The 13598-nt window shown below is 42.2% G+C and overlaps 1 protein-coding gene across 3 annotated transcripts in view; it reads right to left on the bottom strand.

The window, feature by feature from the left end:
• Window positions 1-13598, bottom strand: part of ABCA1 (ATP binding cassette subfamily A member 1) — a 147369-nt gene that overhangs the window by 68270 nt on the left and 65501 nt on the right. For all 3 annotated transcript variants that reach the window (XM_030826599.1, XM_030826653.1, XM_030826715.1), the window contains 2 exons: window positions 12559-12680; window positions 9440-9616 (listed from right to left, as the gene is read on the bottom strand). In XM_030826599.1, coding sequence (XP_030682459.1) covers window positions 9440-9616; window positions 12559-12680 — 299 coding nt within the window. The remainder of the gene's footprint in view (window positions 1-9439; window positions 9617-12558; window positions 12681-13598) is intronic.

The raw sequence follows: 13598 nt of genomic DNA, 5'->3' as shown, positions 1-13598 counted from the left end.
TGGCTGAACCCACCCATAAGTAATAAGGTAGAACAGTCAATGCCATTGTTAGAATCCTTTTTAAACTAGTTCTTTATTCGAGATTCAGTGCTCAGTATTCACGAATAATATTGGCAATCTGTAGTCAATACAAACAAATTTCCATTTTCAAAGGAATATTGGTTGGAGTTACACAATCAGGCATGGATTGACATCACAGGGTTAACAAAACACACACGATTCAAATTCAACATCAAGTTTAAAGCGTGGATTATCCAGATATTTAGCTCATGACTTAATTTTACTTTTCTGTGCATCCAAACATACCACAACCTGAAAAAACAAGCCAAAGACTAGAAACATGGATTTTTAAAAGTTTAGCATAAAAATAGAATACTATGGCAAAAATTAACCAGATTCCACATGTATCAACATTGATAAATCTCAAGAACATAATTCTGAAAGAAGTGGCAAGCCAATATGCACACTTACGCAATGTGAATACGTTTAGGCCAGTACCAAATATCATTATTCATAGAATGTAAGTATACATGATATAGAGGATTAAAACATCCAACTGCAAGACAAGAGTTATCTTTAAGAGCTAGGGAAACAGAGGTGGCATCAGCTGTACCTGTAATGTTTTATTTCTTAAATAGAACCTGGAGTCAGCATGGCAAAATGATGGATGATGGTACAGGAGTGTTCTTTTTGTTTGTTTGTTTGTTTTGAGACAGAGTCTCACTCTGTCACCCAGGCTAGAGTGCAGTCGTGTGATCTCAGCTCACTGCAACCTCCCTCTCCCGGGTTCAAGCAATTCTCCTGTCTCGGTCTCTCACGTAGCTGGGATTACAGGTGCACGCCACCATGCCTGGCTGATTTTTGTATTTTTAGTAGAGGCAGTATCTTACCATGTTGGCCAAGCTGGTCTCCAATTCCTGACTTCCAATGATCTGGCTGCCTCAGCCTCCCAAAGTGCTGGGATTGCAGGCGTGAGCCATCACACCCAGCCAGGAGTGTTCTTTATGTTATTCTCTGTACCTTTTTTCATGTTGAAACTATTTCATAATTTTCTTTTTAATTCAATGAAAAGATAAAAGAGGAAGCACAGTTGAGCAGGAAGAAACGGTAAAGAATCTATGTTGGCCTGAGCACATATCAGATCTAACAGACAGATAACTTCCTTGAATAAAATTAACCCCAGGAAAGAACTCATGCCTTGAAACTAGACCACAAAATACGGTCCGAGAATCATGTGTCTGCACCTGCTATTAACTGCAGGCCTGCTCACGCTTACTTGACAAAGGCAGACAAAACTTGCCAAATCTTATTTCCAAAGAGCTTCAGGAAACAGTTCACAGCTTGGAATTCCTACTATTATTTTTCTAACCAAAAACATTCTCTTGGCTATGAACTCATATAGGTCTCCATTGCACCCAGGAGGCAAGTGACTTTCTTATACGAAGTAAAGGAAATGGGAAAAAGAAGGAAAATAAAATCTTTAGTGAGGGACTATATTTTCTGAGCTAACAGGAATTCATGTATGACTCAATATTTTCAGATCATAACTCATTGCAGTTAGATCATAACTGTAATGCCATTACAAGAAGAACGCACAAATGCTTACTGTTATTATTCGAAAGCTCCCACCCACTTCTGCAAAATGTGTTAATCACAACATACAACGTTTCCTAAAAGCATGACATTCTGCGACACTGGCCCCAGAAAGACAAAGGCTATTGTGCCCCATTCTTTCTGGGTCTAGGAGATGGCTTCATTATACTCTTTCCATCCTCATGAACTTACGAGTTAAGTCGAGAAGGACTGAAAAAATTTTTAAAGGCTATAGGCTGGCAAAGTCAATTTGGCTTTAATCTTTGAGATGGTGTCTTATTTCAACTCAGTATGTAGCACAGTTCTGGGCACTTAACAATTAGACTCCCAGTAAGTGTTTCTAGAAGAAAAACGAAAAGAAAGGGAGAAGTACATGAGCAGATGAGAGATGGACTAATGTGAGTTCTGCTCCAAATGCCATTCACATTCACAGAAACGCTCTGTTTTGTATTCACCTCATCAAGTCACTCAGCCTGTGGAGCCTTTAATGGCCCCCCTTACTCTGAGAATGAGGCCCTATATCCTCACATGGCTCGTGAAGAAAGACCTGCCTCAGCCGACCTTTGCCCACCCTCGGCAGGCATCACATCTCATCATTCCTTCTCCCGTCAAACTCCCCACAGCTATATGTGCTCCATGCTGAACTATCTCAATCAGGTATAATTCCCCTAAATGCCACCTTCTCTTCCCTCTCCTCTCTGAACCGATGCATATACTATGTCCTCTACTTGGAACACTCTACTCCCTGTTCTTTACCTGGCTGACATCCATTCTTTAGGTCCCCACTTAGAGGATGCTCCTTTCCTGACTGGAAAGACCACAGTAGGAGCCCCCATCAGGGCCTGTATCACACCCAGCAGAGCATCTCCTGCTCCATACAGCAGCTGCTCCTTTCCTGGTCTGTCCCACCCATTCCCCAACCAGGACAGAAACAGAGAGAGCTGGACCTTGCACATGACTGCCTCCCTGGCCCAGAGCATAGCACTGATTAGGGCTCAGTAAATGTTTGCTAAATGAATGAATGCATTTGTTAATCCATTATCACTACATGAAACGAACACTGGAAGATAATATTACTAATGCATTAGCAGTCACGGCCAAATAGAAGTAGAAAACACATCTGTGCAATTAAAATGCAACTGAAAATATTTTCAACTTATAAAAATCTCATCTACATCCAAATTTTTCAGGAATTCTATGACAAAATGAGACGTGGGTATACATATATTGGAACAGTATTTTCAACACAATACATGATTTTGTTTTCCTCCTGGGAATGCATGTTACAATGTGTTCATTGAAACATTTCAAATGTCCTTTAAATACCTTCATAAAGTAGACATAAATCTCTACGTCACTTTGCCCATATGCAAAATCCAGCTTAGGCTGGGATTAGTATGTTTTAGTTCAAACTGAAAACAAGTAAACCACAAATCAAAGACTATCACCACCCAGAAGTAATCGCTATCTCTTTCTGGTGATTTCTATGACAGTAAAGATTTCCTCTGGGAAACATTTTAATATTTTTTATTGAAATACGAAATTATAAAACTACATTTCTAAGGAACATTCTAATCTTTTAAAAAATAATTCAACAATCTAAATATTAACTTTTAAATTAGATGTGTTTAACGCATTCAAACGCTTCACTTTTTGCTGTTTCTAAACATAGTTAAATACATCTACTACCACATAATTCAGAGGAAAAAATTAAACCTATATCTTAGATCTGGCAACAACTTTCAATGAAGAAATAGTATGACTAAGGTGAAAATGTCTGTATAAATGGAGTTGAGCAGTCATATTAATACATTGCTATACCTACCAGCTAGTGCTCTTCTTTTCCCATAAGAATTAGGTGAACATAGAGTCTGAAGAGTAAATCTACACAGTGTGTCATTCCACCAATTACCAACCCATGAGGATTGTGGCTGCTTGCTGGGAGAAAGCAAGTAAACAGGTGGGCAGTAAAATCACACAAAGCCAAACAAAATCTGATACTTTCCAACAATGTCCAGGTTCCAGACAGGAGAACACGAAGAGCAAGTGTTCTCTCCTACAAAAACCCACAGGGATGCTTTAACGACTGCATGTAACAAGTTGAAGCAAGCATCTAACCCTAAAAAGCCATGAGGCTGAAGGTAACAATGAGCCTCAACCGTATTCTGGGCCCTTGTCTAAGAGTCAAGAAGAAGCTAAATAAAGACCCCTCAAGACAAGGATGACTTCGTTCACTCCTTATCCATCTGCTTCTTCAATCGACACACAGCCCAGCTGTGACATTACTTGTCTTCTGGGAGCCTCAGGGCACCCTCACTTTACCTTCTTTCTCTCATGAACCAAGATCCACTTGGTGGCAATGTGCTGGGCACACTGGAAGACATGTGGACAGTTTCTGTGGAACCACTGATTCCATAAAAACAACTTCTTTTTTTTTCCCACGTTATTGAGATGGAGATAAATCTGCATGCCTGGACTTCCAACCTTAAGGATCAGACTATTTTCACATCACTGAGGCAATGGTGAGTCAAGGATAGAGCCCAAACCTAGCTCATTCAACCCCACTTTCCTCCCACTACAGCCCACAGTGTCCGTGTTGGCAAAGACTGCTGTGAGGGAGCTGGTCGAGAGGTCATCAGTGAAACTGGACAGCTCTCACTCTGTAGACCCAGGACCTACAAAGAATTCCTCAAATTCCCAGACTCAGCCTTCAGCCTGGATCTCAGTGCCCACCAGAATGAAAGCTCCAAGTGCATCACATCTGCCTTGTTGGTGGTCGAACTTCAGTGCCTAGAACAGTGCTGGTATAAAGCAGACATAAACACTTGATGGATTTTTTTCAATGAATGTCTCATACCTTGTTCAGAGATGTTCTGCTCCCAAAGTCTCCTCTGTTTGGTTTGTACATTAAAAACCCTAATAGGTAATGCTGTTATGCTTTAGAGTCACTTTCCAAATATGGGCAAGAAAAAGCAGAGAGCTGAAGAGGGGTCAATAAAAGCCAAAGGCACTGAGGGAACACTTCAAATATATGATAAACTATTCCTTCCAATCAAGAAAGCTGTAGCAGACAGAATATCCCCTGCAAAGATGTCCACACCCTAACCCTGGAGTCTGTGAGTATGTACATTTCATGGCAAATGCACTGTGTAGATGTAATTAAAGTTACGAGCCTCAAAATAAGGAGATTATCCTGGATTATGCGAATGGGCCCAAACTAAACACCTGAGCCCTTAAAAGTAAAGAACTTTCTCTGACTGGAGACAGATGTGACAGGAGGCGTCAGAGATTTAAAGTGTGAGAGATGCTCAACCCACTTGTGGGAGAGGGGTCACACGAAAAGCATAAGAAGGAATGATGGCAACCTTTAGGAGCAAAGACCAGCCCCTGCTGACAGCCAGCAAGGAAATGGACTTCAGTCCTACAACTGCACGGGACTGAATTCAGCTGATATCCTGGAAGAGCTCCAAAGCAGATTCATCTTCAGAGCCCCACCCACTCCCCAAAAAACACAGCCCCACAAACAGCTTGATATCAGCCCTGTGAGAGTCTAAGAAGTAGACCTAGGTAAGCTCTGCTGTACCCTGACTTCCGGCCTTGTGAAATAATAAATGTATGTGGTTATAAACTGCTAAGTATTTGGTGACTTGTTACAGTGGCAATAAAAAAAAAAAGTAAAATCAGAAGCAAATCAATCTCTCTGGCCAAAATTTGCTGGTCCACTACTATGGCTCCTTCCTGCAGTCCAAAACAGATTGGAGGCTTCTGTGAGACAGGAGAGCGGCCCTGTCCTCGCTCTGGGAAAGGTACATGCTGCTTTAGGAAAGACCCAAGAGAAAATTAAGAAAAGTTCACCTGCCCAGCACACCCTATAGCAAAATACACCTTGCTGAGCAGCAAGACAAAAGAAGCCCCTGCCAGGTGGCCCTCAGCTCCTCCTAGAAGTTGTTAACTCAACAGTACAAATACAACGAGGGCACTCCGTAACAAGCCTCCCTCATGACTAAGTGCATTTATCCCACAGATAATATTTCATATATACACCCACCTTTGTTCTCATCAAAAGGATATCTTTTGAGTTGAGTCCAGCTCCTAGAAAATACCTGACACATAATAAGAACTCAATAAATATTGCTCAATGCATGAGTAAGATTTTTAAGTAAAAAGCAGAGAACACCTAATGGAAACTGCTCTTAACCCCACGGAACTTTAAAAACACAACAGCGTTCTGACATCCAGTATTAATTTTCACACAAGGTACGGAGTGAGGCATAAATAAGAATCTTTGGGTGGAAGGCCTTGACGATATCTGAGCAAGAATGCAGTTTTTCACTGAAATACTCGCCAGGACCACTTTGCTTGGTATGAGTTCTAACATTGATCTACAGAAGAAAACTTCTATCTTTTTTTTTTTTTTTTTTTTGAGGCAGAGTCTCACTCTGTCACCCAGGCTGGAATGCAATGGAGCGATCTCAGCTCACTGCAACCTCCACCTCCTGGGTTCAAGCGATTCTTGTGCCTCAGCCTCTTGAGTAGCTGGGATTACAGGTGTGCGCCACCACGCCTGCCTGGCAAATATGTGTATTTTTAGTAGAGAGGGGGTTTCACCACGTTGGCCAGGCTGGTCTTGAACTCCTGGCCTCAAGTGATTCACCCGCCTCAGCCTCCGCAACGTGCTGGGATTACAACAGATGTGAGCCACTGTGCCTGGCTGAAAACTTCTATTTTGATGCAATTGTTTTCAAGGACATAATTTCTATTACTCATGTCAATTAAATTATCAACTTCTATTTATTGAGCACCTATTGTATGCCAGGCCCCACGCCAGGCTCTTCATATGTATAACCAATAATCACAACAAAGGGTCAAATATATTATGTGTACGTAGAAGAAGAGAAAACTGAGGCTTACAGGGACTAAATAATTTATCCGATATCAATGCTGGTAAAATATTCAAATGCAATATTCAAACCCAGACCCAGCTGACCCTCCCACACTGCCACACTTTCCCCATGTTGCCAAAACACTGCTTTCCAGAGCACCCAGATTCTGAAGGAGGCCCAGGAGAAACTCACAATACCCTTGGCTGGAAACAGGGAAACACACACACACAAAAGAAGGAGAAATGTTTCAAAATATGTTTCTCGTGAAATTCCACTTTTGGTACAGAAGCACATATTGAAAGAAGAGTTTCTCTCCCCATCATGTTGGGCTTTGCAACTGGTTGCTGCTACTGCTGCACTTCTTGGCGCAGTTAACTGCCCATGTGCAATGTCATCACATGTCACATCCATCTACCATCACAAATGTTGAAACTTCAACCAAGCAGCAATAGAAAAAGGTTGCTTAATGCAAATCAAGTATCAGTCCCAGCATTCCAGTTAAAGCCCTGCTTAATTCAATAAGTAAGAGTCACATTTCAAAATGTTTGGAAATCATTTCATCCCAAAGACTTCCTCAAAAATCATCTTGACACAAAACAATCCTGACCACTCATTCTATTCTAACTCAAGAGCCCCATTTTGAAGAGAGGTCTCTTGGTAACAGCAGAGGGGCAGAAGCAGAACCTGAGTGCTCCACAAACCCAAGAGATATGCAGAAAGCACCTGGTAGTAGCCACCTTAATCAACACCTGGTCATAAACCAATGGATCCACAAGGCACAACCACATCACAGCGGGATGGGACTCAGTGTAGCTGATGGTTCTGGAGGTGCATTTCCCTGCACTCTGTCATGCTGCTAATCCTCCCAAAGAGATACTGTCAAGTTGAAACCTGAGCTGTTAATTGTCAGATGATGAGGGCTAAACAGTCATTCTACTATGAGTGTAATTCAGGCATTATGTGAGTGAAGGGATTTTACTGGGTTGTGTACACAATAGGTGTTTAATGAGTAAACAGAAATGAAATGGAATGAATGGGCACAGCACCAGAACAAATTATGAGGTCTTCTAAAAACACCCATCTTTTCCAAAATTTCAATCATTCCAACTGAAAGGGTGAGCATTTCTGTCATGTAGTGAAGCAGCTCAAAACAGTTCAAGAACATGGTTTTGTAATAAAGTCTTATACCATTCATAATAACCTTTGACCCTCTATGATTCACAGCATAAAAAAGACCAACAGGCTGCAAATGTCTGCACAAGTCAGCTTCTCTAACTTTTTAGGCCAGTTACTTAGGGTTGCAAAGATCCCTGTAGAGAAATATATCCTACTTTAAATTATAACATGGGACCAGGCACGGTGACTCATGCCTTTAATCCCAACACTTTGGGAGGCCAAGGTGGGCAGATCACTTGAGCTCAGGAGTTCGAGACCAGCTGGGCAACATAGTGAAACCCTATGTCTACTAAAAATACAAAAAATAGCTGGGCGTGGTGGCAGGTGCCTGTAGTCTCAGCTACTCAGAGGCTGAGGCATGAGAATCACTTAAGCCTGGGAGGCGGAGGTTGCAGTGAGTCGAGATCGCGCCACTGCACTCCAGCCTGGGCAACAGAGTGAGACAGATCTCACCTCACTGCAACCTCCACCTCCTGGGCTCAAGCGATTCTCCTGCCTCAGCCTCCCGAGTAGCTGGAATTACAGATGCCTGCCATCACGCCCAGCTATTTTTTGTTTTGTTTTTTTTTTTTTTTTTTTTTTGAGACAGAGTCTGCTTTCGCCAGCTGGAGTCATGCGCGATCTCGCTCACTGCAGCTCCGCCCCGGTTCACCATTCTCTGCTCAGCTCTCCGAGTAGCTGGGACTACAGGGTTTCACCATGTTGGCCAGGCTGGTCTCGAACTCCTGACCTCACGTGACCTGCCCACTGTGGCATCCGAAAGTGGTGGAGTTACAAGCATGAGCCACCACACCTGGCCGATACAAAAACTTTTTGTTGGTCAATCAAAAGTATGAATCCTGAAGTGTGTTTCTAAGGTCACATTCTAGGGTATGATCTGGGAACAGGGTCCAGAAACTGAATATTCTTAATTCCCTGGGAGGACCAATTCTCTATAAAGAATTCGTGCGGCACAAAATCCAAGAGTATTACAATTTCATTTTATTATAATAAGGAATATCTCTTTCCAGATACATCCTTCCTCCAGGAATCTTTCCCTGGTTTTAAGAGAATCTATCTGGTGAGTAGAAAACCAGAATCCTGGATATTAAATGATGACGTTTGGGGTAGGGAGAGGAATTTCACCAGAGCTCTCAGACCACCTAGAGACATATTTGTTCTGGAACTATATAAAACACTCTGATGACCAAACTGCTCGGGCTCACCTGCATTTTTCGGTTAAGAATGAATGGGTATTCTCATAGAGTGCTTCTCTGAACTATTGATACCTACGCTGAAAAAACTTTGTCGGAATTTTTCTTTGCAATGTTATTACTAAATAAGCTAATTAGTGTGGTCTCATCTAATTCCAAGGCCTTCCAACCGTGACAGCCCACAATGTCATCTTTATGATGGGTTTTTAAACATAAAAAGATATCCATCTTCCCATCAATGGTTTCAAGACTTTTTTTTTTAAATATGAAGAACTCTGTTTTCAAATGAACTCTTGCTTAGTATTATAATAGTAAAAACATGAAAAAGCAGGTCTTCTCTGACTAAAATAAGCACAAAAAACTTTTGGCTTAAACTCAGCCACACCCAGCTTATTCTTCCCATTCACCCTTTGGAGATGGCCCAAAAGTCTGAAAGAACACTAAGAACACTCAGAATACCACTGAACTAAGTTATATCACAAACTCCCAGCCAGCCGTACTTTTCTACAAAACCAAGTCATGTTGTCCAAGGAAAAACCTCACATTCCGAAAGCATTAGTGCTTGAAGTTTCTCCAGTGAGCAAGCCTACTCACCAGGATTGGCTTCAGGATGTCCATGTTGGAACGAAGTACTCGCTCTGCTGCAGCCAGTTTCTCCCTTGGGAGGCCACAAAGCTCGGAAACTTCTTGGTCACCAAGTTGAATCATCTCTTCTGATTTTGATCCATTGCACAGACTCGTCAAATGTAACTGGTAGCCTTGCAAAAATACCTGGAAGCATTTCATGCAAAGAAAGACAAACACAACAGGATTATGAAGATCGTAAGCTGAGTCCTTGAAGTCTTTTGGAGAACTTCCTATCAATAAAATCATATTAAAACAGGTACCACTGCAACAGTCCAATGCATCAGGTCTCTTTACTGAACCTCAGAATGTATCAAAGCACAAGGCACAATGACAGGACACTTAAAAACCTGCAAGTTGCATTAACTCAATATCTCCCACACTCTTGTCCCTCTTGCAAAGAAAAATCCAGAGTCCAACTCGTTTTCTTAAGAGTGGGACACATGATTTGGCAAACAGGAATCCAGAGTCTGAATTCCTGGAACCACTTTTATTAGAGGAACAAGATCCTCACTATTTTGCAATTTATGTTGTCTTTAAGTAGGACTGGGCTGAAATATGGGGAGAAAGCATTTATGCTATTTATCTGTAAGTATAGATATTTAACTAAGACACAGAACTATGTTCTAACAATTTCAGAATTTGGAATTCTCATTTTATTTGCCCTAGAGCAGAGTGCCAGAAAGCCAGGCCTCTTATCATCTCATCGATAGGTCAATTCTAAGTCATTCTTATCTTTTCTTTATACCAAACCCACTAGAGAGCCTCTTCTTGGTGATATTTTACTTAATTGCCTTTTTGGGCCTAAACTATTCTACTTCATACGTGGTCCACAAGCTTTGAAAGAAGAGCCTGTTTATCATGCTCACTTTGCATCCACAGTGCTGAAACATTACAGCCAGTATTTGTTGAATGAATGACCAATGCAGATTCTTTATTACACCATTACTAACTGCCCTGTTAGTTTAAATTGGTGCAGGCTGATGTGCTTGTAGAACAGCCTAAGGTGAATGATGGACCAAAAGCCTCTCAAAACCCATGCAGCTTTTGAAATACCGCAGAGCATTTGGCCTACCATGATTCCCATTAAGTTTTTGCTGACTGCCAGAGATACTCAAGCACACTTCAGTTCTACTTGTTTCTTTAACTGGTCCTTGCTTCTAGGCTGTCAGCCTACAGTTAGCATCTGTGTTTAAGAATACTGACAACAGGCCGGGTGCAGTGGCTCATGTCTGTAATCCCAGCACTTTGGAAGGTCGAGGCGGACGGATCACCTGAGGTCAGGAGTTCAAGACCAGTCTGGCCAACCAGCATGGTGAAACCCTGTCTCTACTAAAAATACAAAAATTAGCCGGGTGGGGTGGTGCATGCCTGTAATCCCAGCTACTCAGGAGGCTGAAGCAGGAGAATCGCTTGAACCTGGGAGGCAGAGGCTGCAGTGAGCTGAGATCATGCCACTGCACTCCAGCCTGGGTGACAGAGCAAGACTCCAACTCAAAAAAAAATAAATAATAATACTGACAACACAGGGTCTTTGTTGATGTCATCTTCTGCCTCTGCCCAATCATGCTTTGTTCCCTTTCCTTTCCTTACACAAGTATTGATCCCAAGAATTTTTCAATAAATGTCTTGTATGCTCAAAAAAAAGAATACTGACAATGCGGAAACTCCAATGACCATCTCCATGCTTAGGATGCCCCTTATTTTAAACTGATTAGATGTGACAGATATGAAATTGGCAGGGGGCAATGGAAATTATGCTAAACGCAACTACTTTCAAAAGCCTGATGCCTTTGGCCCATCTCCTAACCGCACAATTGGTAAACACAAGGCATATTTTCCTAGTTTCAGAAGGGCAAGCAGTAAGCACATTTTTCTAATTTTAAAAATTCTAGATCATGTGAAGCAAAAAGCTTATTTTCAAGAACAAACATTTCCACCACTTCTGCTTCTTGTAAAGACAAGCTAGTATACAGACATGAGACAGGGGAGGAAGCAGTTCCCGTTTCTGCCAGAGAATAAGCTCGAAAAGTGTCTCTGAAAAATCAGTAACCATGCAAGCTGGGTCTGGTGCTATCCACTGCACATGAGCTGTCTAATAATGATGCCAGAGGAAGTTTTCTATGATTCGAAAGTTAAAATTCAACATGAACACTAACATTATTTCCTGATTTTATAAAATTCTTTTTTTTTTTTTTTTGAGATGGAGTCTCGCTCTGTCACCCAGGCTGGAGTGCAGCAGCACGATCTTGGCTCACTGCAACCTCTGCCTCCCAGGTTCAAATGATTCTCCTGTCTTAGCCTCACGAGTAGCTGGGACTACAGGCGCATGCCACCATGCTGAGCTAATTTTCGTATTTTTAGTAGAGACGGGTTTTGCCATGTTGGCCAGGCCGGTCTCGAACTCCTGACCTCAAGTGATCTGCCCCCCAAAGTGCTGGGATTATAGGTGTGGGATTATAGACCTTTGAAGTGATCTCGTCCATCCCACCTGAGCTTTGTGACACTAGTCCGTTCATTTCTGTCTCCCCAATGCCATCTCACAGAGCTAAAATTGGAGAGATTTACAGCCTTATTCCCACAAGCTGCAGGGACTGATCTATTTAATGCAAAGCAAGCAACAGTTCTCAACTCAGTGCCACTTCGTCTAACCCTGATTTTATAAAATTCTTAAAAGTCTCCAAATACACCCTTGTCTAAAGTCTCCTGTCTTCAATTTTTAGACAGAGCTTCTCCAGATCAATAACCCTTAACCATGGCTATTGTCTCAGAACTGTGAATATTTTTTAAGTTTAACTCAACTCAAAATGTATCCCTTGTAGGAGGAAGTCATCACAAATGCCAAGTGACAAGCCAGAAATCAGTTTTATTTTAACCAGCTGGCCCATGACGCCAGGTTGCATATTCCACTCCTGATGGTTTGGCAATTCCTGCCTGAATAGGAAAGTAAAATTAAGTGAAGCTGTATTCAAACTATCTCCCTCCCCTTCACCACCATTACAAGGACAAGGGTTTATTCATTTCTTTCCAGTAGCTGCACAACGTAATTGCCATCAGCCCCAATGAGGAAGCTGGAGGCATCAGCTTACCTTGTGGAGAATGACATCAGCCCTCAGCATCTTGTCCACAGTAGACTTTGGGAGAGACAGGTTGTGATACAGGAACCCAGAGAAGGTTTCATTGTCCACCAGGAAATCTTGAAGCTTCAAGTCTATTGAGAAACAGTGTTTTATTTTTATTTAGTAAGTAACTCCAAAAAAAAAAAAAAAAGTGGGCACAATGGGACAGTGGAGAAACGTATCTTAATATTGATGATCAACAGTTGCCTGGCTAAACACACACAGGAATGAGATAGGGGAGCATCGCCCTATCAGGAGAGGCATGAAAATATTGCTTTCTGGTAACATGTTGAGCCACACTCAGCATGTGCTCCTCAACTCATTGTGATGGTGCTGTTACACACACACACACACACACACACACACACACAGTCTTTCCTTTTTTTTTTTTTTTTGAGACAGAGTCTCACTCTGTCGCCCAGGTTGGAGTGCAATGGTGCAATCTCAGCTCTCTGCAACCCCCACCTCCGGGGTTCAAGAGATTCTCCTGCCTCAGCCTCCTGAGTAGCTGGGATTGCAGGTATGCACCACCATGCCTGGCTAATTTTTTTTTTTTTTTTTTTAATCTTTAGCACAGACAGGGTTTCACCATGATGGGCAGGCTGGTCTCAAACTCCTGACCTTGTGATCCAACGTGCCTCGGCCTCCCAAAGTGCTGACATTACAGGCGTGAGCCACTGCGTCCGGCCTTTCTTTGCTTTTCAAGCAAGAAGTCAAACCTTTGAAATGATCTCACCCATCCCACCTGAGCTTTGTGACGCTAGTCCGTTCATTCCCGTCTCCCCAGTGCCGTCTCACAGAGCTAAAATTGGAGAGATTTAAAGCCTTATTCCCACAAGCTGCAGAGACTAATCTCCTATTTAATGCAAAGCAAGCAATGGTTCTCAAACTTAAGTATGCATCAGAATCACCTGGAGAGCTTGTTAAAATGCAGACTGCTGGGCCCCACCCCACCCCTAGAGTTTCTGATACAGCGGGCCTGGGATGCGACTGGAGAATGACTTACAGGT

Source organism: Nomascus leucogenys, chromosome 1a (assembly GCF_006542625.1).
Source record: "Nomascus leucogenys isolate Asia chromosome 1a, Asia_NLE_v1, whole genome shotgun sequence".
In the NCBI taxonomy this organism is placed as follows: Eukaryota; Metazoa; Chordata; class Mammalia; order Primates; family Hylobatidae; genus Nomascus; species Nomascus leucogenys.
Note: the sequence above shows the minus strand (reverse complement) of the source record. Positions and strands in the feature narration are given on the sequence as shown.